Below are 27,416 nucleotides of genomic sequence, written 5' to 3'. Positions count from 1 at the left end.
CCCATAAATCTTAGCGCCCAAGCAGCTACCCTAGGGAACTTCAAGTACCGAAATGCTCTCCGACCCAGCTCCCTGACTACCGCGGTGACCGGTGGTACTTGTAGTTGTCCAGGAATTGTCAGACGACCCCAAAAAACTACTCCTCCCAGGAGTCCTCGTGTCAGAGGCGGGTTTACCGCCTGTCTTTCTCCGAGCCGCTTAATTCTTCCTCGGACTCCGATTCCCGCCGTGCCTTGCGCTGAGCTACTTGCGTCGGATAATGGTGCTGTGCTCAAAGTATTCTCTGGGAGTTGTAGTTCCTGTATTGGTGAGGCGAGGAGGAGGCGGAGTGACTCGGCGGCCATTAGCTGTGTGTAGTTGCCCGGGACTAGGAGCTTAAGTGAAGAGGGAAGCCTTATTCGGTGGAAATCAACTGTGGGCATGGGCTTCTGCCACGGATAGTCCTAGAGTACGGGGAAGGCGGGCTTTTTAGTTTCCTGCCCCGCCAAGTGGCGGGGCCCACTAGGCCTCTGGGCATCCCCGGTCTCAAGTAGGCCTTGATTGCCGGCAAGGGCGCCCCAAAGGCGGGCGGCGCCATGTCGCTGGTTGCTTACGCCAGCAGCGATGAGAGTGAGCCGGATGAGGCTGAGCCGGAGCCGGAGGAAGAGGAGGCGGCGGCCCCTACACCCGGGCCCACTTTAGGGGGCTTGTTCGCTTCTCTCCCCGCACCCAAGGGTCCGGCTTTGCTGCCTCCGCCCCCCCAGATGCTGGCCCCAGCCTTTCCCCCGCCGCTGTTGCTGCCCCCACCCACCGGAGACCCCCGGCTCCAGCCTCCTCCCCCCTTGCCCTTCGGCCTGGGAGGCTTCCCCCCACCTCCAGGCGTGAGCCCGGCTGAGGCGGCGGGAGTTGGGGAGGGGTTAGGATTGGGGCTGCCCTCGCCCAGAGGCCCTGGCCTCAGTCTGCCCCCTTCCATCGGCGGCGCCGGGTCCCCCCTGGGGCTTCCCAAGCCAAAGAAGCGGACAGAGCCGGTGAAGATTGCGGCGCCGGAGCTGCATAAGGGGGATGTGAGTATCCGGGAAGGGCACCCCCAAACTGTCCATTGGGTTTGGGCATGGGCTCAGCTGTAGGATGGATTCGTGGGGATTCTGGGACTCCGTCCTATAAATGCAACCATTGATTCTAGGCCACTGGATTCCTGCTACAGTGCGATTAATGGGAGCCGAAGTTTGTCAACTTTAGGGGAGTTAGGGTATTGGTCCACGCGGGTTTCTCCAGCTAGACTCGCCTGCAGAAGGGCCATAAACCATCACCTGGCACTGACAGGCCCAGGCCTAGCGACACTTAGGTCCACTCTCCCTTGTTGCATTTTCACCGCGGGCCAGGTTTTTTGGTTTTTTGTTTTTCCTTTCCCTCTTATACTGAGGACAGCATAAAACCTGGCACCTGAAGAGGTGACAGGAGACAGGATTCCTGAACCCTTGCTGAACATTTAGGACTAACCTTTTCCTTTGCCTCTGAACTTAAAAGCATCGGGGTCTGAACGAGAAGGCTCGGGATCTTGGATTCTGTTTTTGAGGGGGTCAGGGAAGAAACTGAATATTTTTTTGAGCACAGATCATTTGCCAGGCATTGACCCTTTCCTTGGATTATTACAGAACTGTGGGAGATGATGTCCTAATAGTTACAGATGAGAAACAGGTGTCCAGCGTGCGAGCTGTTACCTGGTAAAGGGCAGAGTGAAGTTTAGGAGCTGAGTCTGCCTGGACTCCAGACCTTTGCCTCAGTTTCGCCATTGAGGTATTTGTCAAGCCTAGGTGACTTAGGACCCTCGGGTCCTAGAAGAGGCAACCAAGCTTATGTTGTTTTCTGAATGTTGGAGCGGACAAATCGAAGGCCTTCCCTGGAGTGAGTGCTTTGGGGATAAAGGAGACAGCTTAGGGGCAGGTCCTGTTTTAGAGTTCTCCGGAGTTCTTTCCTTTCTCGGTTCTGGAAGGTTAATTGGTCAATCCCTGGCTCCCCTTGGGTAATCCTCCTGAGAGAAGCTGACTGTAGCTCTGGCTTTTCTTCAGACTTCCGACTCTGCCTGGGGGCTCTTTCTGTTCCTTGCACTTGTGGGTCCTTTGGCTTCTTCCCATAGACGTGCTAATGTCCCCTCCCTCACCTCTTTCAAATTTTGGCTTAAAAGACTTTGTTCTCAATGAGGATGTCCTAGCCAACCTATTTAAAAATGCAACTTCCTGTCCCCCACTCCTCCCACTCCACTTCTTGGCTTTATTTTTCTCCCTGGCACCACCATCTGAAATACTTCACTGCCGTTATCTAACATACTATAAAATACTGTACTATACTGTGCTATGAAATACTATACTACACTATGAAATACTATACTATAAAATATAAAAACAAAATGCATTTTATTGCCTCTGTTTCTGCTCGTATACAAACTCCGTGAAGGCAGAGCTTACTCTTTCTTTTACTCACTGCTGTGTGCCCAGTGGTTAAAACAGTGCTTGGCATATACCGAGTCCTACCTTAGTATTTTCTGAACGAATGAACTCAAATGAATATGGATTTTTCATGGAAGGAGGTTCCAGAATCTCCCTCACTACCTTATTCCAAACTTTTTTTTTTTCCCAGATTATTTCCCCCTTCTTTCTCACCAAAAAGACTTCTCTTGCTCCACTGAAACTTATTTTGGCCTTGACTTAATCTAGAGCAAAGGAAATTCCCTGAATAAGAGGAAAATAGGTTCATTTGGGGGTATTCTCTTTTTACAGTATTCTCCCCAAATTTTCTCTCAGCTTAACTGTGATATATGGGTGAAGATGGCATTTTGAGCCAGCCTGCCTTCCCTCCATAGGGACAGTCAAAAGGCTCATTTTTAGATCTGCGAAGGTAGCATTAGAAAAAATTGCCGGTAGGAGTTCTCGTCATGGCACAGTGGAAATGAATCTGACTAGGAACCATGAGGGTTGCGGGTTCGATCTCAGGCCTCGCTCAGTGGGTTAAGGATCCGGTGTTGCCGTGAGCTCTGGTGTAGTTTGCAGCTTGGATCTAGTGTTGCTGTGGCTGTGACGTAGGCTGGCAGCTACAGCTCTGATTAGACCCCTACTGGGAACCTCCATATGCCTCAGTGAGGTGCTCAAAAGACCAAAAAAAAAAAGAAAAAGAAAAAGTTGCTGGTAGAAGCTCTAGAATCTTCCATTAAGGCTGGCTGAAGTGGCAGAAAACTCTGAGGACTTCTGACTATACCTCCTTTGTAAGTATAACTCGCTAAATTCCCGAGATGAACAATGACATGGATAATTAATTAAAATAAAGCCAAATCCTAGGCCTTAACTAGTTTAATTTCCCGTTTTTGTTTTGTTCAAATTTGTATTTTATTCTCTGAACATTTAATTCCTGGAAAAGGCAGCCTAAGCTTTCAAGATGATTAGGCAAAGGTGACTTTTGCCTTTGAAATAGTTGTGGTTCTAAAACCTGGTTTTAAGTTCCGTGTCTGGCGCTTAGAGGGAATGAATTAGCTTTAAATAATTTCCCTTTGGAGTTTGTTGCTAAAGTAGAGGTAATTAACTCTGAACACTTATTCTTGCATTCATTCACTATTGAGCTGCTTTTCTGTGCCAGGAACTAAGAGTAGAGTAGTTAACATGACAGACCCTCACAAAAGAAGCTTATGGTGTATTGAAAGAGACAGACAAGGAAATAGAACTTAGGTCAAGTCAGAGAAGAACCATGTTAGAGTTGGTGCCATGGGAGCATTTCTTTTCTTTTCTTCTTCTTTTTTTTTTTTCTTTTTGTCTTTTTGCCTTTTCTAGGGCCGCTCCCTCAGCATATGGAGGTTCCAAGGCTAGGGGTCTAATCAGAGCTGTAGCCGCCGGCCTACACCACAGCCACACGGTATCCGAGCCACGTCCGCAACCTACACCATAGCTCACGGCAACACTGGATCCTTAACCCACTGAGCAAGCCCAGGGATCGAACCTACAACTTCATGGTTCCTAGTCGGATTCCTTAACCACTGCGCCATGATGGGAACTCCCATGGGAGCATGTCTTTGGGGCCCTAATCCGCTCTAGTGGTTGGGGGGGCTTCCTGGAAGAGATAAGGTCTAAACAGAGTTAAGATAGATGAGCAAGAGGTAGTCAGAGAAAGGGGCGGTGGAGAGGAACACACGAGGCAGAGGGAACAGAATGTGCAAAAGCCCAGAGGTGACAGAGAATGAAAATGCTTTGGGTTGCGGGGGCTTAAGTAAGTAGTAAGGCATCGTGGCTGGAGCTCTTGGGTGGGCGGGGTCGTGAAAGATGAGGCTGGAGAGAAAGAGGCTGAGGCCAGATGATAATGGGCGTGGAGTACCATGCCCAGGCCTTTGTACTTAATTTCGGGGCCGTGAGGAGCCCTTATAGTGTGAGCTTGAATTCTCTGATCACCGGATGGTAAAAGACTTGGAGGGAGCAAGACTGGTGGAGACAGTGAGAGGATGGCAGCCTGGATAACGGAGTAGAAGGGGATGGAGAGAACTGAGGTTCTACTGGGGAGGTAGAAGTGATAAGACCAGGGAATTGATTGGTTGGATGTCTGGATGTCGTGGGTGATGGAGAGGAGTCAAGGCTGACCCCCTCCCTTTGGACTCACGCAGCTGGGAGGGTAGTGGTGCCATTTATTTAGGGAATATGGAGGCAGAGCAGACTGGGGAGTATTAGATTTAATTGGTTGTAGGTATCAGAAACTGCTCTAAGCTAGCTTGAGTGGAAATGCATCATAGGAGTTCCTCTTGTGGCTCTGCGGGTTAAGAACCCAGCTAGGAGTTCCCGTCGTGGCGCAGTGGTTAACGAATCCTACTAGGAACCATGAGGTTTCGGGTTCGATCCCTGGCCTTGCTCAGTGGATTAAGGATCCAGCGTTGCCATGAGCTGTGGTGTAGGTTGCAGATGCGGCTTGGATCCCACGTTGCTGTGGCTCTGGCGTAGGCCGGTGGCTACAGCTCCGATTGGACCCCTAGCCTGGGAATCTCCATGTGCCATGGGAGGGGCCCTAGAAAAAGACCAAAAAAACCCACAAAAAAACACCCAGCTAGTATCCGTGAAGATATACGTCCAGTCCCTGGCCTCGCTCAGTGGGTTAAGGATCAGGTGTTGCACACTATGGTGTAGGTCACGGTTGCAGCTCGGATCTAGCATGACTGTGGCCACGGCTGGCAGCTGCAGCTCCAATTCAGCTCCTAGCCTGGGAACTTCCACATACCGTTGGTGGGACCCTAAAAAGAGGCAGATGCAGCTCAGATACCACATTGCTGTGGCTATAGTATAGGCCTTTAGCTACAGCTCCAATTAGACCCCTAGCCTGGGAACTTCCATATGCCGAGGGGATGGCCGTAAAAAGACAAAAAAAAAAAAGAAAGAAATTTTAGGAGTTCCCATCGTGGCTCAGTGGTTAATGAATCTGACCGGGAACCATGAGGTTGCGGGTTCCATCCCTGGCCTTGCTCGGTGGGTTAAGGATCCAGTGTTGCTGTGAGCTGTTGTCTAGGTTGCAGACGCAGCTCGGATCCCACATTGCTGTGGCTGTGGTGCAGGCTGGTGGCTGCAGCTCCGATTCGACCCCTAGCCTGGGAACCTCCATATGCCTCGGGAGCGGCCCAAGAAATGGCAAAAAGACAAATTTTAGAGTTATCTGTATTAGTATTACCCATATTTTCAGATTGTTTCTCCAGGTAGTGGGAACTTTGAGGCTATGAGATTGAGATTTTACTAATTTTAGTCATTTCTTAATAACCAAGTAATTAAGAGTTCACTGTGGCAGATTTAGCCAAGACTTAGCCCTAGATGGAAAGGGAAGAAGTGCAGCAACATCTGTACTAGGCACTTCAGTGACTCTGTAAGCTAAGTATCCTCCTTAGTTGACAGGTGAGGAAATAGGAATTTAGAGAACAGAGCTGATTTGCCTAAAGTCACACAGTTTGGAAGTAGCGGAAGTCATATTTGCACCCCGGTGTGTTCGGTTCTGTTAGCGTGCTCACTGAAAAGATTGGGCAACAACAAACATGAACGTGACACAAGGAGGGGCAAAAGTAGGAGAGAGAATGATGTCCTAACTGAAGGGCACCTGTCAGAAGATATTTGAGACCAAAGGGTACAAAAAGTTGATAAATCCAGCTAATTGGGATAATAGCAAAGTGAAGTGTGGAAGTGATTGGAGTTTGGAGCCTAAGGGAGGGGGGGCTTCTGTGCCTGGGCTCTGATTTCCTCCTTGGCTCCTGGCCCTGGCAACTAGTGATTGCTTTTTGGAGAGGGAGTCTGTCAGAACCAGAGCCTGGGGAGATAAGAGGGAGGCTGCCATGGGGAATGAGACTCTGATAGATTAGCAGATCCCACTGGGCCTGGCTTAATGGAAAATGTCTGTTTCCGTTCTTGCTCAGCAGTCTCAGGGTGTGTGTGTCTTGTCACTCTTGGCAGCTGGAACAGAGAGGACAGTGGTGCCCATTGAGGCTCAGGCTCTTGTGAGGCCAAGGAGAAATACAGTACTTTTCTTCTTAAGAGGCATAACCAGTTTGTGCCTGCAAAACCCAAAAATGCCTTTTCTGGCCCACCCTGGGTCCTCCCGTGTCTCTAGCATCATCCTTCTCCGGGCACAGACCGGGCACAGACCCACTCTCAGGTTGCCATTCCGCTAGTCTTTAGCTCTCTCTAGGAGTTTGCTCCCCAGCCTCCATTTAATAGACTCCTGTGGGAAACAGTTTGGCAGGTCCTCAAAAAGTTAATTAGAATTACCATATGATCCAGCAAGTTCACTCCTAGGTGAAAGGAATTGAAAATAGGAACTCAGGAGTTCCTGTTGCGGAGCAGTGGAAACGAATCCGGCTAGTAACCATGAGGTTGTGTGTTCACTCCCTGGCCTCACTCAGTGGGTTAAGGAGCCAGTGTTGGTGTGAGCAGTGGTGTAGATCTCAGATGCAGCTTGGATCCCTCGTTGCTAGGGCTTTGGTGTAGGCCGGTGGCTACAGCTCCAATTTGACCCTTAGCCTGGGAACCTCCATATGCTGTGGGTGCAGCCCTAAAAAGACCAAAAAAAAAAGGACTCAAACAGTTACTTGTTTGCCAGTATTCATGGTAGCACTAGTCACACATTGTAGCCAAAAGGTGGCAGCAACCCAAGTGTCCATCAGCAGATGAATAACAAAGTGTGGTATATGCATACAATGAAATATTATTCAACCTTTAAAAAGAAGTGCATTTCTGGTACATGCTACAATGTGAATGGACTTTGCAGACATCATGCTGAGTAAAATAAGCTAGACACAAAAGGACGGGTTGTATGATTCTGTTTATATGGGGGTGCCTAGAATAGTCAAATTCAGAGATAGAAAAGAAAGGCGAGTAGAGGTGCCTGGGGACTGGGGAATTATTAATAGGTAGAGAGTTTCAGTTTGGAGGAAGAACAAGTTCTGGAAATGGATAGTGGTGATGGTTATACAGTTCTGTGAATGTACCTAATGCCGTTGAATTGTACACTTTAGTTAAAATGGTAAATTTTATGTTATAGACATTTTACCATGACAAGGAAAAAAAAAAAAAACCCCAATGTACATCTGTACCTCTCCTTATCAAGGAAGTTCTCCTTGTGTCTAAATAAAATGCTGTGCTTAGGCTAAGCCTCCAGCTGGTTCTCGATAGAAGCTGAATTGATTTGCCTTTCAAATGCTCTGAGACAGCTCTGTCCCCCAAGCCACTCTCCCTACCACCACCCTGTGACCGGAGGATATATGGCACATCTTTTAGCATTTGGATTACTCATCTCCTCCTTTTTGATACTCTAAACCACAATTTAGAATGTCACATTTTTGTGTATGAGGTATTTAGATGATTCCTTGCTGAGCTTTCCCCTGTTTCCTGTTAGTTTTTCTTCAGGCCCCCACATGTCCAGAAGTGCTTTGAGTGGCACCTAGAACTCTTTTCACAGTAAACCAGTGAGGTCTGTGTTCCACCCTCTTTAGGTGGCTAAAGTGAGTTCAAGGGGCACGAGGTGTTTCTCATTCTCTTTCCCCACCCTCCCAGTGCCCCTGGACTTTCTCTGTGGCCCAGGGTAGATTACTGAATGTCTCTGAGCCCAGTTTGTCAGCTTTAAGAGGTAAATGTTTATTTCTGCCCCTCCCTCAAAGATGAGTAGTCATGACTTAACAGGGGTTTAGGGGCTCAGCGCATTTTTGAGGGTCTTAGTGTCATGTTTTAGAAAGTCTGGCTTGGAGTTCCCATCGTGGCTCACTGGTTAACGAACCTGACTAGTATCCATGAGGATGCGGGTTTGATCCCTGGCCTTGCTCAGTGGGTTAAGGATGCAGCATTGCCATGAGCTGTGGTGTAGGTCGCAGACACGGCTCGGGTCTGATGTGGCTGTGGCTGTGGTGTAGGCTGGTAGCTGCAGCTCCGATTTGACCCCTAGCCTGGGAACCTCCACATGCCTAAAATGACAAAAAGACGAAAAAAAAAAAATCTGGCTTATTTAGTGCACATCATGAAATGGGGGTTCAGTAGATTAGTATAAGATGTTCAAAGAGAGAAAGATGATTGTGAGTAGCCAAAGCCGTCCTCTAAATCCAGAAATAATAAGGTATTCATTCCTAAAATCTTGTACAGTTTGTGTGGGTGTGTGTGTGTGTGCTCTAAAACGTTAAACTTAGGTTGACAGTATAATGGAAACAATCTGTGACATTTAAAGAAAAATTGAATTTTCTTCCCATAGCGGATCTGGCCTTCAATTCTATTAGCTGTAGGACAGTTTGCCTACATTTGCAGAGTAGCCACTTTTGTTTGTCACAGGATCTGAAAAATCCTGTACAGGTTTATAAATGTGATCTTCTTAAACTTGATAACATTTTATTTTCAGATTGTTTCATTGGATGTATTGGCTGAGATGTTAAAGTTTAATGTGCCTGGGGCTTCATGAAGACCTTATATACCCTGTAGTGAGGTGGTTCCGTGTGGTTTGCTGGAAAGGAGAAGTCTTCCACGTCAAAAGGCAGGGAAATGGTCAGTAGCCCCTGAGGCAGTGGGAGTTTGGAACCAGGAGAGAGGGTCAAAAATGCTTGGGTGTTTGGGGCTTAAGACTTTTTCACTTTGACATCTTGACAGACCAGAGAGAATAATAACCCTTCATTTCTGTGAAGAATTTTAGTTTATATACATTTTCATGGATAGTAGTTCATGTAGTATTTATTTATTTTTGCTTTCTAGGGCCGTACCCACGGCATATGGACATTCCCAGGATAGGGGTTGAATAGAGCTGCAACTGCTGGCCTACACCATAGCCATAGCAATTCAGGATATGAGCCGAGGCAGACCTAAGCCACAGCTGGGGGCAGCGCTGGATCCTTAACTCACTGCGACCTATACCACACTTCATGGCACTGCTGGGTTTTTTTTTTTTTTTGTTTGTTTGTTTTTTGTCTTTTTGCCATTTCTTGGGCCGCTCCCTCGACATATGGAGGTTCCCAGGCTAGGGGTCTAATCGGAGCTGTAGCCACCAGCCTACGCCAGGGCCACAGCAACGCGGGATCCGAGCCGCGTCTGCAACCTATACCACAGCTCACGGCAACGCCGGATCGTTAACCCACTGAGCAAGGGCAGGGACCGAACCCGCAACCTCATGGTTCCTAGTCGGATTCGTTAACCACTGCGCCACGACGGGAACTCCTCACTGCTGGATTTTTAACCCACTGAGCAAGACCAGGAATCGAACCCAGGTCCTCATGGATACTAGTTGGGTTCATTAACCACTGAGCCACAGTGAGAAACTCCAAATACTACTTCTAACTGAGGCTTGGGGGCTTAAATGACTTTTTTGGGATCTCCTAGCCAATGAGTGGCAATGCTGAGATGCACATCTGTATTTCCTTTTTTTCTCCGGGCACGCTTGAGGCATGTGGAAGTTCCCAGGCCCGGGATAGAACCTATAGCACAGCAGCAACCCAGCCTGCAGCAGTGACATTGTTGGATCCTTAACCCACCGAACCGTAAGGGAACTCCCAAATCTGTATTTCTCTTTTTTTTCTTTTTACAGCTGCATCTGGAGCATGTGGAAGTTCCTGGGCCAGGGGTTGAATTGGAGCTGCAGCCTCAGGCCTACGACACAGCCACAACCCCACCAGATCCGAGCTGTATCTGTGACCTATGCCGCAGCTTGTGGCAACACTAGATCTTCAACCCACTGATTGAGGCCAGGGATTGAACCTACATCCTCACAGAGAACACATTGGCTTCTTAACCCTCTGAACCACAGTAGGAACTCCCCAAACTGTATTTCTGCTTTTGCACCTCATGCTCTTCTGGCTGTGTCATATGGGATCTAGTGGCATCTGGTCAGCTTGGATCTCAGACCTGGACACATACATACAGGTCAACAGGATGTCACTGCAGAAGCACAGGAGCCTGAACTGATTTGGATTCAGGTCCTGGTCCTGCCATATAGTAGCCATTGTTTGACCTCTCTGAGCCTTACTTTCCTTACTCTTAAAGTTGAGATAATAATGCCTACCTTGAAATTTTATTGTCAAGATTGAATAGAATATTGCAAGTAAATTGCCTGACATATAGTGAGTACTCAGCAGATGACTGGTCTTTTCTTTACTGCCCTTTCTCTTCGCCCCACATTTAAACGCCAAGACAGATTTCTCTTAGAGGTTTTTTGTTTTTTTGGCCATACCTTTGGCATGCAGAATTTCCCAGGCTGGGGATTGAACCTGCACAGCAGTAGCGTAAGCCACAGCAGTGACAACACCAGATCCTTAACCTGTGGAGCCACCAGGGAAACCTCCCCCTTAGAGATTGTTTTATCTATTTACTTATTTGTATGGCTGCACCCATGGCATAGGGAAGTTCCCAGGCTAGGGGTTGTATTAGAGCTGCAACTGCAGCATACACTACAGCCATAGCAACACCAGATGCTAAATCCACTGAGTGAGGCCAGGAATTGAGCCCACATCCTCACAGAGACCCTGTTGGGTCCTTAGCCTACTGTGCCACAATGGAAAGTTTAAGAGGTTTATTTATTTATATCTTTTTTAAGGCCACACCCATGGCATGTGGAGGTTCTCAGGCTAGGGGTTGAATCAGAGCTACAGCTGCCAGCCTATGCTACAGCCACAGTAGCACCAGATCTGAGCCACATCTGCAATCTACACCACAGCTCAAGGCAATGCCAGATGCTTAACCCCCTGAGCAAGGCCAGGGATCAAACCTGCATCCTCATGGCTATTAGTTGGGTTCGTTACCACTGAGCCACAACAGGAACTCCCTAGAGATTGTTTTAATACTGTATTTGGCAGCAGTTAGTAATTAAAATCATTGTGTACTGACTACTGTGAGATAGTCTTGAACTGTAAGAGAGAGCCTTTGTTGACAGTAAAGGCAGGAATACACACATGAAAACTGTAACATTTACAGCGTAAACACAAATGAAGCAGTGTTAGCATGATGCCACCCCCAGCCAATGAGTAATGTAGGGACGCAGTGAAAAAGAGCAAGGTGAGATTATTCAGGAAGACCCCAGGAGTTTTGAATCGGGAAGGATAGATTATAGACAGGAGAGTGAGAGGTGGCGGTGATCCAGGTACGGGGAGAGGGAATGATAAGGGAATGTGAAAGAAAGCACAAAGGGAGGACCAGCCAGTTCTTTGATGGGATGTTGGAACCACATTTGATGCCCTCATCTTTTACTGCCTTTACTACAATTATTTGGGTACTTGTCATTCTTCGTACTGGACTATACGTTTCTTGAGGGGAGGACCTTTTTTTTCATGTCATGGCGCACAAGAAAATCTTGGAAGCACACTTGGGAAAATGTGCCTCTGGAAACCAGTGAGCCAGGACTCTACCTGCTTCAGGTCCTGCCTGATGGCCTGTGGGCTGGGAGGCTCAATATCACCGTAGTGCTTAGAACTCAGCCATAGGATACCACTGGGGAAGCTTTGTCTACAGTACCTGGCACAGCGTCTTGCATAGAGTAGGTTCTGAGTAATGACGATCAAAAGGTCCTTGTAGCAGATGAATCCAAAAAAGGAACTTGTGAGATATAAGGGTCAGTTGTTTGAGTTCCAAAGACTCTTGGAGATGAACAGGGTCTTAGTTTAGATTCCTCTCTAATCATCTTTATTTACAGATGCTCCAAATCAAGATTTGGTGATAATTTTTAAAATTAAAAAACCTTGCTATTCATATGCCTTGCATCTTTCTGATGGTTTAAGGTGCTGAGGAGCTAGTATTGAGCTGAAAGTTTAGGTATTTTTCAGTGTGAGGGCTTGTAGCAGAAACAGTCCTGATGAGTCAGAGGAATAACACAGATGACCTCCCGTCCTGCCCCAAATTCTCACAGTCATCATTTGCTTGCCTTCTTCCTGGACACGAACAACTCTGTCTGGCAGACAATAGATCATACTTGGAGAGGGAATGGATTTCTCCAATGGCTTTGACCTTTAAAGCCTCATAGAAGAGTAGTTAACACACCACTTAATCCCACCGGAGTTCCCTAGCCCTGTGGTTATGTAGTCTATATAAGTGGTTTTAGAAGTGAAGCCGAGATTGGGTGAGATTGTGGGCCAAATGCCGTTCATCTTCTAGTGGACAGATTTATAGGAAGAAGAATGGGTATAGCATTTTCTTTCCACCCAAGACTGAATGGGAGGAAGTAGTCTTAATTTAAAAGACTAGAAATTGATACCAAGAAGGCTCTGCATCAGGTCTGGGGGTCTGGGAACGAGTCACCTGGGGAGGTCTGTGCATACATACCTCATTCTCTGAAGCTGTTTGAGCTCAGGAAGGAAGCTCTGCTGGTCCTGGGAGGTGGACCTCTCATAGAGGGATGGGCGCACAGAGCAGGTTATGGCTGTTGTCCTCCAGTCCTTTGTTTGTGCTTTGTTTAATGTGAGTGCTTCCCTCATTGTCCTTAAGCAGTGAGGCCTTATTCCGTTTCTTTTTCTCGTAGTCAGATTCCGAGGAAGATGAACCCACAAAGAAGAAAACTGTCCTTCAGGTAAGCTTTGTGACATAATAGGAGCCATTTCTTCCCATATTGCCTCCGAAAAGATGGGGTTTACAGTGCCCAGCAGTTTCCAAGTCAGGCTTAGAGCAAATGCAGGTATTTGGGTAGTAACAATAGGGGTCAAACCTGATAACATCAGACCTTGTGCTTCTCTACCCTGTCCTCACTGTTCCCCAGCTGTCGCATGCTGGCCTTGCCTCTCTTAGAGGACAGGTGTGGTAGGGAGATGAATGGGAACTCAATTTGATCCATTACATTTTAGCTAAAGGGATTAATTAGGAACAGTAGAATAAATGGATTGGTCGAAATGATCTTAAGGAACATCTGAATTTAAAAATTTTCCATCTTCTCCCAGTCTCCTTTTTTAATCTGGAAAAGAAACACTTAAATAGCACTTACACAGGCGCTTCTTAGTGCTCTACCAGTGTTTCCTCTGGTAGGGCCTAAGTCATAGTGTTATCATCTGCATGTTACCTATCAGGAAAATGAGAGCTTAAGGAACTTGCCTCAAGTCAGAGTGGGGAGAGAGCTGGGATTCGCACTGCGGCAGTCTGACTGGAGAGTCTAAACTCTTACCTGCTGCATTTGGCTGCTGCTCTGTCATCAAGGCCAGAAGTCCTCAACCAGACAGTGCCAGGAGATAAGCTTGCTGCTATTTTCCATTTCCTTTTGTCCCCCTGCCTTCGTGCCCCCAGGAATTTCTTCCTGTTCTGCTCTGAACTCTGTGATTTTTATGCTCTCTGACCGCATGTTGGTGATATGTCTCAGGGAGAGCAAAAGCAAACGCGGTTGTGCCTTTATAAGGTGGTCGTCTTATGCTTCACGTGTGTGATGCTGAAGTTGCTTCTTCCCCTGATTTTGTTAAGGTGTCACTTCCACCACTGGGAGGTCTTAGAAGGACACAGTCATGTGGAAGTTAGAAAGATCACTGATAGTAATATTATGTCCTTGCTTGTTGTGGGTGATAAAGGAGGAATCATGGAAGAAACTGACATGCTGAGACTGAATGAGGCCAGTTGTTCTCCTCTTACCAGAATGGCTTCCTGGAAGCTAAAGAGATGGGAGGACACTGGCTCAGGAGGCACCCCAGGAAAGAGCAGTCTTCCAGATGAGTGCATAGAGAAACCCCGAGCTGTTAAAGCAGAATGTGGACCCAGCCCTGCAACGGGATGTAGCCATGATCCCAGATGTCATCTGAGAAGTTGGACATTTCGCAGAATGTGCTCCACGCAGCACCTCAGTCTTTTTTTTTTTTTTTTTGAGCCTAGGCATTTGGAGTCTAGATTGGGAATGACCCCAATCTATGAACACAGACAGCAGGGAAAGGAGCCCATTTTCTGGTTGAACAGTTCTGCCTGGCCTGCTTGACTCAAAAGTCTTATTTTACACATTCTGGGCATTTTTGGCTGAGAGGGCTGAAGTGCATGGGTCCTCCAGGACAGTGACACAGTGATCTTATTCCATTCTCCTTTTTCAAACTGACACCTCCCTCAGCCATGCAGTCAGCCAAGCTGGCTGTGTAGCATACAGAAAGCAGAATCTGAGAAATTCTTATGAGTAATAGGAATCCTGGATGGCTGAACCAGTTAGCTTACAAATTGCTAATGCTTGATTCTGACATAAATAAGCTGAATATACCACGTCTGTATGGCTTTCCTTGGGCAGGAGAAGAGATTTTTTGGTGGTATGTATGCATGTCTTTTTTGGATGGAGCTTTGCTCTTGACTTTGAGTAGCAGTCCAAAGGAAGCAGAGAGTTCCCATGTTAAGAGGAAACTTTAGGACATAGAGAGGTTCAGTGATCAGCTGGAGAGAGCCCTGGTCTTTGGCGAAGAAGGATGATGATGTATTTGCTGAATACATCATATTTGCAAAAAAAAAAAAAACCAAAAAACCGAAATGAAACAGAGAAGGCTTTGTGGCAGAGGGCGGAGGATCTGGGTTGAGATGGACGAGGACGACCGGGGATGACATCTTACCTTGGGAGAAGCAGACTGCAGGAGGGCCTGAGGTGGGAGGGGTCAAGCCCAGTTTGGATGACCTTAGTGGGTGGAAGTAAGAGAGAAACAGGGTTGGTAAGATTTTAGACTAGAGCACATATCTGTGCTGCTTGTTCTTAGTAGTACTTATCATAACAGTTCTCTTGTCATCTTTCTTCCTTCCTTACTCAAACCTGGACTCACCAGGGATCCAGTGAGGGGACTGGTTTGTCTGCCTTGCTTCCCCAACCTAAAAACCTGACTGTGAAAGAGACTAACAGGTTGCTCCTGCCCCATGCCTTCTCCCGGAAACCCTCGGATGGCTCCTCTGACACTAAGCCTTCCAGACAGGCTTCTAAGACCAAGCCCTCCTCTCTTGCCCCTGTTGTGGGCACCACAACTACCACTCCATCGCCCTCTGCCATCAAGGCTGCCGCCAAGAGTGCTGCCCTGCAGGTGACAAAGCAGATCACGCAGGAGGAGGACGACAGTGATGAGGAAGTAGCTCCTGAGAACTTTTTCTCCCTCCCGGAGAAGGCCGAGCCACCTGGAGTTGAGCCATACCCTTATCCCATTCCCACTGTCCCTGAGGAGCTGCCTCCAGGCACGGAACCAGAGCCGGCCTTCCAGGACGATGCAGCCAATGCCCCCCTAGAATTCAAGATGGCAGCAGGTTCAAGTGGGGCCCCTTGGATGCCCAAGCCTGGGGACGACTACAGCTACAATCAGTTTTCCACATATGGCGATGCCAATGCCGCTGGTGCTTATTATCAGGTGGGTAGGAGGCATGGAGGACAGGGCCGGAATGTTGGAATATGGCAAAAATTAGGGGAGAGCTTTGAGCCAGTGATACATCCTCTGTGACATCACTTTGGCTGAATTAATGAATCTTCTGGTGTCTTGGTTTTCCTATACCTATCAAAAACAGACTACTCTTGAACCATATCAATTTAAAATTGCCCAAGTCTTGGAGTTCCCTTGTGGCACAGCGGGTTGTCACTGCAGTGGCTTGGGTTGCTGCTGTGGCATGAGTTCAGTCCCTAGCCCAGGAACCTCCTCATGCCATGGGCAGGCCAAAAAATACTTAAAAAAATTGAAGTTGCCGAAGTCTTCAGAGAATTAGCCTATATGAGCCCAGTTGTAAATAGGTTTAAGAAAGGCTTTTCTAGTGGCTTAGCAGGTAGAACCACATAATGGGCCCTTTTATTCTGAAAACAAAATCTCATTGTAGAAGCTGATAAGGTGGAAGAAAAGTGGTCTCTAGTCTTAGAGATCCCAGGTGGCCTCTGCAGATGTGGGTGAGGAGCACAAGTGAACTGTGGCATAGACTCCTAGGTGGCAATGAGTCCAAGAAAAGAGTTCTGGAGATGAGGTGTGCTGAGAACACAGACAGAAAGGGAGAAGAGGGACTGAGGGGAAAGGACGGAATCTGGAGAGCCGAATGCAAAAGGGAATGAGGAGAATGGTGAGAGGCCTCGGCCGAGACCTGGGAAGTTGAAAGCACTGAGACAAGCGCCTGGAGAGGAGATGCTAGGGGGCCATAGTTTGGGAGGAAGTAGAAGACGGGTTTGAGGGTGGTTTGGTGTTTGAATCTCAGACTTTATGAGTCTGGGCAGATGAGTTAACTTGCTTCTCAGACTTCTCAGCTGTAAAATGGGAAAGAATAAAAACCTAGGGTTGCTAGGAGAATTACATTGATTTAGCGTGGTGCCTGGGACATAGCAAATGCTCAGTAAATGGTTATGATGACTTTTTATTCCAGTGTTATTTGGAAGAGCTGTTTAAATTTCTCTGGGCTTCAGAGAATTAGCCTATATGAGCCCAGTTGTAAATAGGTTTAAGAAAGGCTTTTCTAGTGGCTAGAGCTTCCTTAGATGGAGAGGGCTCCCAGGAGTTTGGGGACTCAGAGGAGCAGTGGTGGCTGAGCAGAGGCAGCTGGGTGGTCCTGTGGCTGGGCAGCTGTAGGACATTCTCTTGCCAGTGTGGAATGGTTGCAAGACTTCAGTCTCCTTCAACCGTTGTGATTCTCTGAATGGTTGGTATTAATCTTACCTGTAGTCCAGGTCTGCCTAGGTGCCCATAGTAGGTGGGTTTTGAGGAGACTCTATTCTGAGCAAAGACTTTGAAAGCTGTTTGCTGTTAAACCTTGTTGAATCCTATAGGCAGATCAGGGACAGTGTATATCCTCTTAAGGTTGTTGGAAGGAGGAAGTTTTTTGACTTGTTTTGCAGGAAAAGAAAAACTAAGAAAAAACATCTAGCTAATGAATAGCGATCGGAATTCTGTGTGCAGTTATAAACATCATCGAGGCAGTCTGTGCAAATTCAAACACTTTAAATATATTAGGGGGCCCTGCAATATAAATGTATGTTGTTATCAATTCTTTTAATGAAAAATGAATGCTGGAGTTCCTGTCGTGGCTCAGTGGTTAACGAATCTGACTAGGAACCATGAGGTTGTGGGTTCGGTCCCTGGCCTTGCTCAGTGGATTAAAGATCCGGCGTTGCCATGAGCTGTGGTGTAGGTCGCAGACACGGCTCGGATCCCATGCTGCTGTGGCTCTGGTGTAGGCTGGTGGCTACAGCTCCGATTGGACCCCTAGCCTGGGAACCTCCATATGCCGCTGGTGAGGCCCTAGAAAAGGCAAAAAAAAAAAAAGAAATCTTTACTCTGTTTATGCATTATTTTTATTTAGTCAGTATTAAACCTTTATTTTTCATATAGCTCACTATAAAATGAATGTTCTCAGGGAGTTCCCTTGTGGTCCCTAGCAGTTAAGGATCCACTTGTCACTGCTATGGTGAGAGTTTGATTCCTGGCCTGGGAACTTGTGTGTGCCGCTAATGCAGCCAGAAAAAAAAAAAAAACAACAAACAATTAATATTCTTAAAGGAGCATTTCTTGGAGTTTTGGGTCAAGGTGGAATAATTAGGAAAAGTGTGGGCAGCGAGGGAGAGTTTCTCAGCCCTGAGGTTGCTTGGCTCAGCTACGGCAGGGCCTTGCCCTTGCCTTCACCCCTCTTCCTCTGGGGTCCATGGCAGCATCTGGACAGCTCTCCTCTAAAGGAGAATCATCAACTCCTGAGCTAAGAATCTGCTAACACAAACCGGGTTGGCTCCCAGCTGTGTCAGTTCCGTACTACCCTCACAGTGGTTTATGTTTACTAGACATCTGCAATTTCCCTGCCAATCACAGGCAGCCCCCGGTATCGAGGGCCCCTAGATAGGATGAGGAGCAAGAATGGCATGTCTCAGCCTCTCACCTCTGCTCACACTGGAGCTTACTAGGGCTTTATGAGCAGGAGCAGGGCTGAGACACAGTAGAGGTAAGGAGTGGAAATCACTCTTGGGAAGGAGCCAAGGGAACAAGGTGTAAATTGAAGCAGGAGAAAACAGTCTTACTCCTTGTTGCTCTTTCTTAAAAACTATCCATCTGTCTGGATGGTGCAGATCAGAAAAGACTCTTGTTCTTGAGTTGTACGGTAGGTCCTTTTTCTTTGTCTTTTTGTCTTTTTCTAGGGCCACACCTGCGGCACATGGAGGTTCCCAGGCTAGGGGTCGAATCGGAGCTGTAGCCGCCGGCCTGCACCACAGTCACAGCAAATACCAGATCCGAGCCGCATCTGCGACTTACACCACAGCTCATGGCAATGCTGGATCCTTAACCCACTGAGGGAGGTCAGGGATCGAACCCGCAACCTCATGGTTCCTAGTCGGATTCGTTAACCACCGAGGCACGACGGGAACTCCTGTACGGTAGGTCCTTAGTCTGCTTTTACTAGTCCATTTGAGGGGCTTGTAGTGTGAGTGTCACCACTGCCTCTTTGATGAGGGTTTTCTCTGTTCTTGAGTAGACCTTGTTCCCTCTCTACTCTGCCTTCATTTGGTATGTGTTTTTCCCTCCCTGGCTGCAGGATTATTACAGTGGTGGCTACTATCCCGCACAGGACCCGGCTCTGGTCCCCCCCCAGGAAATTGCCCCAGATGCCTCCTTCATCGATGACGAAGCAGTAAGTTATCAAAGCTCAAGTGATCATCTCTGACCCCTGGACACTAGATTTCAAATCTGAAGCTTAAGGAAATACTTTTTTTTTTTTGTCTTTTCTATGGCTGCACTCACAACATATAGAGGTTCCCAGGCTAGGGGTTGAATCGGAGCTGTAGCCTCCAGCCTGTACCAGAGCCACAGCAACTCAGGATCTGAGCCGTGTCTGCAACCCACACCACAGCTTATGGCAACATAGGATCCTTAACCCACTGAGCAAGGCCAGGGATCAAACCCAAAACCTCATGGTTCCCAGTTGGATTTGTTAACCACTGAGCCACGACGGGAACTCCAGGAAATACTTTTAAAAAAAAACTATATTCATAGGATTAGGTTTGGCGATATACAGTTGAGAAAACTTCAAATAATAATAGATTATATAAGGGAAGTTGGGTTTTTTTTCCTTCATAAAAGAAGGCCAGAGGTAGTCAGGCCAAGGCTGGCATGGCAGCTCTACAGAGTTGTCAGGGATCCAGTCTCCTTCTGATCATTACTTTGTCCATCCTGGGTTTATGGCCTTTATTCTTATGGTTGGTGATAGGAATAAGAATGTAGCCAGGGCCACAGCCATCGTTACTGCATACTAGACAGCAGAGTGGAGAAAGAGTGTCACCCCCGTTTTTTCAAGGTTCCTCAGAACACTTCTTCTGTTAGCTTCTGGATTAGAACCTGGTCACATGGCCGTATCTAGTTGCAAGGAAATGTAGTCTTTTAGCTGGGTGGTAACATGCCTAGCCAAAATGTTGGTTCATTCCCACTAAAGGAGATGGGGAGAGTGGATTTGGGGAGCGAAGGGAACAGCAGCCACAGTAAATAACCCCGTGTTTCTCATCCCTGTATTCCCTGCTGCTCAGCTACTCCCTAACCTTGGCACAAGGGAAGATGAAAACCCCGTGGCCTGTGGCCATCTGGTCATGTTCAGCAAATAGAGGATGCCATCTGTAGGCAGGACAACCTATTGGACACAGCCTTTTGGAGAAATAGGGGATGTTACCTCTTGGCATGCAAGTTCTTATAAAAAAAATACTTTTTTCTTCACCATTTCACAGAAAGGTGTCCATCCTTCTCAGACTTCTGCTTGCGTCTGATAGTGTGTTCATCTACTTCCCTGTGTATGTCCTCGAGGCTTTTTGTTCTAAGCCTAGGAGGCAGCAAAGAGTCCATCCAGTGGCAAAAGTCAGCTTTCTGTGGGTAGAGTGACCCCAGGAGGCCTTGCTCATGCGCAGACTACAACCCGGGTTTCACTGGAGGTTTCTGAGTACTCTTGAATTTAATTCCCCGTCACCCATACTCCTTCCTAGGCACATCTGGTGATTCGTGATGTGATCTGCACTTTTTTTATTTTTTATTTTTTTTGCGGAGGAGGAGAGAGAAGCAGTCTCCTAGAAAATTTGCCAGGCCTTTTTTTGAGACCCCTCTTCTCTCTTCAGTTCTCCATTCTCCTCCTCTAATGTCTGCTTTGGTGTGAGGTCTGCTGATTTGCTGATACTGAACCAATTTGGGAAGGAACAGGCATGTTACAAGAACCCATTTTTAGAGGAGAAATCCTAAATTTCTTTTTAACCTTTAATTCCTAATTTGAAAATAGTATGTAGTTCTTTTAGGCAGATACAATTTATCAATAATTTGGTACAAATTCATACCAGTGATGTTCTGCACTCCCTCATGTTTGGGAATACCTTTTGGCCTTCCTTTCTCTGAATCCAGGAGAACTTTTGAGAAGGCGCCTTTCACCTGGCATCAGGGGAGCTCGGTAGGTGGCACAGTGAAAGGACATACTGCGTAGGGAAAATTGAGGGAGTAATGGAATTGGGACACCCCCAGACCATTCCATAAACTCTGGATCCTTGGCAGCATCTCCTGATCCCCTGCCCAGATCCCCCATTCCTGCATTTCCCCCCCGCCCCCGTTTTTCCAGTTTAAGCGGCTGCAGGGCAAAAGGAACCGAGGGAGGGAGGAGATCAACTTCGTGGAGATCAAAGGTGACGACCAGCTCAGTGGGGCCCAGCAGTGGATGACCAAGTCGTTGACAGAAGAGAAAACCATGAAGTCATTCAGCAAAGTAAGTGGGAAAGGTCTGCTGGGGGCCAACTTGGGAGTCCCCGGAGCGAAATCTGACCCCACACCCCATTGTTACTGTCCCAGCACCTTTAGCAAATGTTCTTCTTGGTACTGACTGGAGTGTACATCAAGCTTCCCAGGTAGAGCTCCTGCCTTCCAGAATTTTGCAGCACTTGACTCTCCATCTGGACGGTGGAGTCTGGTTACTGAGACTGAATGGTCGAAACAGTTTCCTAGCCTGAGTTGGGAAGATCTCTGATAGTTGGACAGAAGCCGTAGCTGCTCTTCCCTTTCCGTACAGTTATATCCCTCTCTCCAGCCTATGAAGTTGGGACCTGGCTCAGCATATCTCAGGTGTGGGCACAGCAGAGCCTCAGAAGTCCTGGGGTCCTAGGTTCTGAGTATGCGTCTCTCTCCTTTCTCCCCATTTTTTGTTGTAGCCAACTGTCGTTTTTTCAGATGCTATATTCCTCACATTTCCCACCCCACACTCCACCTTCCCTGTGCTAGTGTTCTTCGGTCAGTGTGATGAACAACCTCTCTTTGGCTAGTAGCTGAGTACAGTGTATGTGGACATTTATGAGCCTGCCACGGAGGGGAAAATGTGGGGAAGCCCTGGATTCAAGCCCAGCACCAGCAAGGCCCAGGCTGGGTGTTTTATTCCCTTCTCCCCCCACCCCCACCCCCATTTGCCTTGCTTTGTTCTGTGGCCACAGATGGCCATCTGAGCCTCAGCCGTTTGTTTTAACTGAATGCTGGCGGTCATACAGGACAGAGCAAAGGATTGTGGTTAGATCAGCATAGATCCATCACTGTTTACTGGAAAAAACCACTTAGGAGAGGATGCTCTACTAACCGTGGGTTGAAAAGCATCATCACATAGTAATAGCTGCTGTTGTTAGTGCTCACTGTGGGCCAGGAATGGAGCTGGATGTTTTGTGCTTGTCGTCTTTAACTGTCATGTTAAATGACATTAAATAGCAGCAAGGATTTGGAGTTTGCTGTTTTCCCAGGTCTAAGGTTTTTTTCCCTTCCATCTCATTGTGTTGAGCTAGATTTTTTAAAAGAAGAGAAAGCTACAGTTCCTGTCCTTGAGGGGTTTACAGTACAGTTGGGAAAAAGATTTAAGGACACTTGAGTGTAAATGATTACGGTGCAAATTGATTACATAAGTGCTGAGGAGACTCCAGAGAGGAGTTTTGGCAGTTGGGTGGGGCTGATAAGGAAGATTCTAGTCTGATACAACACTGGCAGAGGACAGAAAAACCGCAGGATGAAAGCCCAGACCGATATAGTCCTTGACAGTAAATCATTTGCATCAAAGTTTGGTTAGGGGGTTCCGTGCAGTTACGGGTGAAAGCTGGAAGATTGGAGAGAGGTGGCGTGATTGTGAAAATCTAATTCCAGGGAAGTTGTTTGTTGGCACTTACCAGGAGTGAGGAAGGTGGGGTTTCAGCCAAAGGTGATTGATGGGAGAGAGCGTGGTAAGCAGTAGGTAGGAGAACAGGCTAGACATCTGGCCTGACTGGGGAGAAGTGGACAGAGATGAAGAGGGCTCGAGGGGAGTTGGGCAGAGTAGGTGGTGAGCGGGTCTGGAGGGGGGAAGGTCTCCTGGACCCTGGCACTTCGGCTCTTTTGGACTGGCTGCAGGCAGTAAAGCTGGTATCAGGTGTCCATTGTGGGAAGAGCTTGGTGCTGGGGGTGGGGTGGGGTTACCAAAGAAATGGAAGTCAGTCTTGACCTCAAAGTATTTCCAGTCTAATGGGGATATTAGCTAGCTATTTTAGGCAAGTGTTCTGAGCTTGGGATTTTTGCGTAATGGCTTTAATAAAAATAACTGTTTTGTTAGTATATGGACATAAAAACAGCTCCAAGTTGACTTTTTTCCCCTAGGATTTGGGCTGTGTAGTTTGCTCTATACCCAGCTTTGTCCCATCAGGGCCCATGGGAAACTTCCACTTTTCTTTCAGTGGGTTAATGATTGTTTTCTTCCCTTGCAGAAGAAAGGTGAGCAGCCAACAGGCCAGCAGCGGCGGAAACACCAGATCACATACCTGATTCATCAGGTGAGAGGGCCGAGGGCCCAGACCTGCCAGGCAGGATCCTTGGGGATTTGAAGGCTGAGATCCAGGCTAGAAGCCTCTGTGCAGGGTACCAGTTTCCATCAGGCACCCTCCCCAGTTCTCCATGTGGCCACTAGGTGGGGATGTGTCCTTCAGAATTTTCCTACTCGGCATCAGTCTTCCTTCAGATAAGACTCAGGTAATGGTGCTTGAAAGAAACTCGGCAAGTGAAAATACAGACCTTCAAGGCATAAATGTAAGAGTGGAGTCAAGTGGTTTATCACAGGGTTCTTCAGATTCTTCTCTCTCTTTCTCTTATTTTATTTTATTTTATTTTTTTGCTTTGTAAGGCCTCATCTGTGGCATATGGAGGTTCCCAGGCCAGGGGTTGAATCGGAGATGCAGCTAGCTACCAGCCTATACCACAGCTACAGCAGCTCAGAATTGAATTGAACTGCGTCTGTGACCTACCCCACAGCTCACAGCAACCCCAGACCCTTAACCCACTGAGTGAGGCCATCTAGTAATTTTAAAAGCTATTTAAAGGAGTTCTCTCGTGGCTCCTTAGTTAAGGATCTGGTGCTGTCACTGCTGTGGTTCTGGTTACCGCTATGGCGCGAGTTCGATCGCTGGCCCAGGAACTTTCTCATGCTGCAGGTGCAGCCAAAAAAAAAAAAAAAAAAAGCTACTTAAAGAAAAATTGATTCACCAGCTTTTAACAAAATATCCACCAGAGCTGGTTTTGTGTTCTCCATTTCTGTGACAGGAAGCATCATTGCAAATAATTCAGAATTACAGATAACCTAAATTTATCTTTTGGAGGGGGTTCCCATTGTGGCTCAGCAGTAATGATCCGGACTAGTATCCATGAGGACACGGGTTCGATCCCTGTCCTTGCTCAGTGGGTTAAGGATCTGGCGTTGCTGCGAACTATGGTGTAGGTCGCAGATGCAGCTCGTATCCCGCATTGTGGCTGTGGTGTAGGCGAGCAGCTGCAGCTCCAATTTGACCCCTAGCCTGGGAACTTCCATATGCTGAAGATACGGCCCTAATAAGCAAAAAACAACAACAAAAAACTTTTGGAATTAGAATGTGTCTTGGTATTTATTTTATAGGACCTGGTATCTTTCAAAAATTCATTGAGGAGTTCCCGTCGTGGTGCAGTGGTTAACGAATCCGACTAGAAACCATGAGGTTGGGGGTTCGGTCCCTGCCCTTGCTCAGTGGGTTAACGATCCGGCGTTGCCGTGAGCTGTGGTGTAGGTTGCAGACGCGGCTTGGATCCCGCGTTGCTGTGGCTCTGGCGTAGGCAGGTGGCTACAGCTCCAATTCGACCCCTAGCCTTGGAACCTCCATATGCCGCGGGAGCGGCCCAAGAAATAGCAGCAACAACAACAACAACAACAACAACAACAACAAAAATTCATTGAACCATGAAACACATATATATATATTTTTTGCCTTTTAGGGCCACACCTGCAGCATATGGAGGTTCACTAGGGCTGGAATTGGAGCTGTAACTGCTGGCCTACACCACAGCCACAGCAACTCAGGATCCGAGCCACATCTTCGACCTACGCCACAGCTCACGGCAACGCCAGATCCTTAACCCACTTAGCGAGGCCAGGGATCTGAACTTGTGTCCTTATGGATACTAGTTGGGTTTGTTAACTGCTGAGCCACAACGTGAACTCCGTGAAACATCTTTTTGAGACCTACTGTACTAAATGCTGTCAAGGGTACAGACAGGAATAAGACTCTTCCAGGCCATTTCCCTGGGGAGTGTACATGTTGGTTGGTGATTTCAGTGGCAAAGCTTGCTTTCATTGTTCTTAGATTTTCACCTTCCCTTTTAGGAATTCCTTTGTTACCCTTGTCCTGTCTTGTTGTTTCTTTTTTTTTTGTCCTTTTGCCATTTCCTGGGCCGCTCCTGCAGCATATGGACGTTCCCAGGCTAGGGGTCGAATTGGAGCCGTAGCTGCCGGCCTACGCCAGAGCCACAGCAACGCGGGATCCGAGCCGCGTCTGCAACCTACACCACAGCTCACGGCAATGCCAGATCCTTAAGCCACTGAGCAAGGGCAGGGACCGAACCCCCAACCTCATGGTTCCTAGTTGGATTCGTTAAACACTGAGCCATGATGGGAACTCCTCCTGTCTTGTTATTTGTAGGGAAAGAGTTTGGGGTAGGGTCTTTTTTTAAATCCAAGGTCTTATACCCCACCCCATTCCAGGGAAAATGAGCAGGCATCAGATAACTTGTGGGGGTGGGTTGAGGAGCCCTTTTTCTAGGGTGCTGCTTGTACATTCTCAGAATGCAGCACAGAACCAGGAGCATGAACTCTGGTACCTTCCAGTCAGTTTGTCACAGCTTATATCTGTACTTTAAAGTGGTGTGTTTCTGGGGTATCACATACAGTGTAGATTATCGTATACCACATACACTATAATCAACACAACAGCAAAGCTGTGGCTCCAGACTAAGCTGCTGTTGGTTGGGTGTCCTGTTTTGACCTGTCCAAGTCTTTGAAGCTTCCTCTCCCACCTGGCTGGTTAGGTATCCAAGGCAGCTGATAGTCTTCCTTTCAGATGTCTGCGACCTACATCACAGTTCACGGCAACGCCGGATCCTTAACCCACTGAGCGAGGCGAGGGATCGAACCCTCATCCTCATGGATGCTAGTTGGGTTCTTTAACCACTGTGCCACAATGGGAACTCCGAGCATTTCAGTTTTAATGTTAGCTCATGAAGGACCAGGATTCTTGAGTCTTTATTCTGCTTAAATAGCTCCCCAAAGAGATGATTTTCCTTTGCTTTCTCAGGGTCTTCCCTTTCTGCTTGAATAAGAGAAAATGAAGTCTTTAGAGGGATTTGCTTTTTCCTCATAATTGTTGTGATGGGAGCAAGACTTTAAATTGGGAAGCTCGCAGAGGCAAGAGGAAAATGTTTCTCAGAACGCCGGGGTGACTCTCCCTTGCTGCTGCTTCTTTCTTGCACAGGCTAAGGAGCGGGAGCTGGAACTGAAGAACACCTGGTCAGAGAACAAGCTCAGCCGCCGGCAAACCCAAGCCAAATACGGATTCTAGGGCTCTGGACCTGACTGCGCCCCCGGGATCTCCTGCACCCCAGCTGGCCCAGCCTCCAGCTTCATCTCTGGGATCCCAGCTGCTCCAAGCCCAGGATCTCTTTCCCTGAGGACCCAGCCCTCGCCTCTGCGAGAATGAACATATTTGATAGATTTTTTTTCTTAACAAAAAAAGTTAGAAAATGCAGCTCCTTTCTGTCTCGGAGCTAGCAAAGACTCAAGTGATGCCTCAGAAGGGGCTCTGAGTTCTTGGATGGGAGTTTTGCTCCCTGTTGGGTGTGATGAAATGTTGGACTCCTCCCTCCATCTTTTTTTCTTTTTTTTTTTTTTTTTAAACCAGGGATGTCTGTTGAAATAAAACATTCAGTCTGACAGACGCTGCCTGCCCTGACCCTGTTCCTACTTTTTAGTGAGGCCTCCTTTTTCCCTTCTGGACCCTTCTCATTTGTTGTCCTGTCCCTGGATCTCAGTGTTTACCATGTGTAAAGCAACCTCCATGAGGAGCTGCCTCATGATTACTTTGCATTTTTTCCTGCATACTCACCATCTAAGCTGGGGTCATGCCCATTGAAGACTCTAGGAATTGTACGTGCAATTTTGTATGGGATAGGGGTGTGCGCTCCCAAATATGGAAAGTATTGCTGATCTCAGGTATCTTTGAAGATTGGGGGAAGTCAAGGAGATTGTTTGGTGACATGAAAGAGTTGTTGGACATGAAAAAGTGAAATGCCTGTCCCTAAAGATGATTCAAATTTATACTGGTTGTTATCATCAGCCGGGTCTGGTTTGGAAGCTTTGCATAGAGCTCGGGGGCTACACAGATCTCCTTAGAGACTTCTGGACTCCTGGCCTTTTGCTTGGGAGGGAGGGGCAGCTTGAGTGGGTGGGTGGGGCAGGGAGTTGGCAGGGTCTGTGGACCGGAGGTAGCTGTAGGGCACTGTGATGCCCGGGAACCACAAGATAGGTGGCACGATCCCTCCTCCTTGGGGCAAGGTTCACGTAGAGACGGAAGGTACCATGTAGCGGTCACAAAACAGCATGCAAATCCTAGTGCAGACCCCTGCTGAAACATGTTGATGAGGGGAACCGGCACTCCAGTAGGGTTTAACTGCAGTGGCTTCCTGCAGAAAGGAGTGTTAAAGAAACTCCTGCAAGAAGAAAGGCCTTGAATGC

At 47.6% G+C, this 27,416-nt stretch overlaps 1 protein-coding gene across 1 annotated transcript; it reads left to right on the top strand.

Moving 5' to 3' along the window:
• Window positions 1–299: 299 nt before the first annotated feature.
• PRCC (proline rich mitotic checkpoint control factor) lies at window positions 300–26,758 on the top strand. The gene is made up of 7 exons (XM_047784285.1): window positions 300–1,043; window positions 12,955–13,002; window positions 15,197–15,763; window positions 18,903–18,998; window positions 20,952–21,095; window positions 23,095–23,160; window positions 26,158–26,758. Exons 1-7 carry the CDS (start codon window positions 576–578, stop codon window positions 26,242–26,244), a joined length of 1,476 nt encoding a protein of 491 aa, XP_047640241.1. The 5' UTR covers window positions 300–575; the 3' UTR covers window positions 26,245–26,758.
• Window positions 26,759–27,416: the final 658 nt, after the last annotated feature.

This window comes from Phacochoerus africanus, chromosome 6, assembly GCF_016906955.1.
Source record: "Phacochoerus africanus isolate WHEZ1 chromosome 6, ROS_Pafr_v1, whole genome shotgun sequence".
Lineage (NCBI taxonomy): Eukaryota > Metazoa > Chordata > Mammalia > Artiodactyla > Suidae > Phacochoerus > Phacochoerus africanus.
The sequence above is the reverse complement of the archived record's forward strand: the minus strand, read 5'-3'. Positions and strand labels throughout refer to the sequence as shown.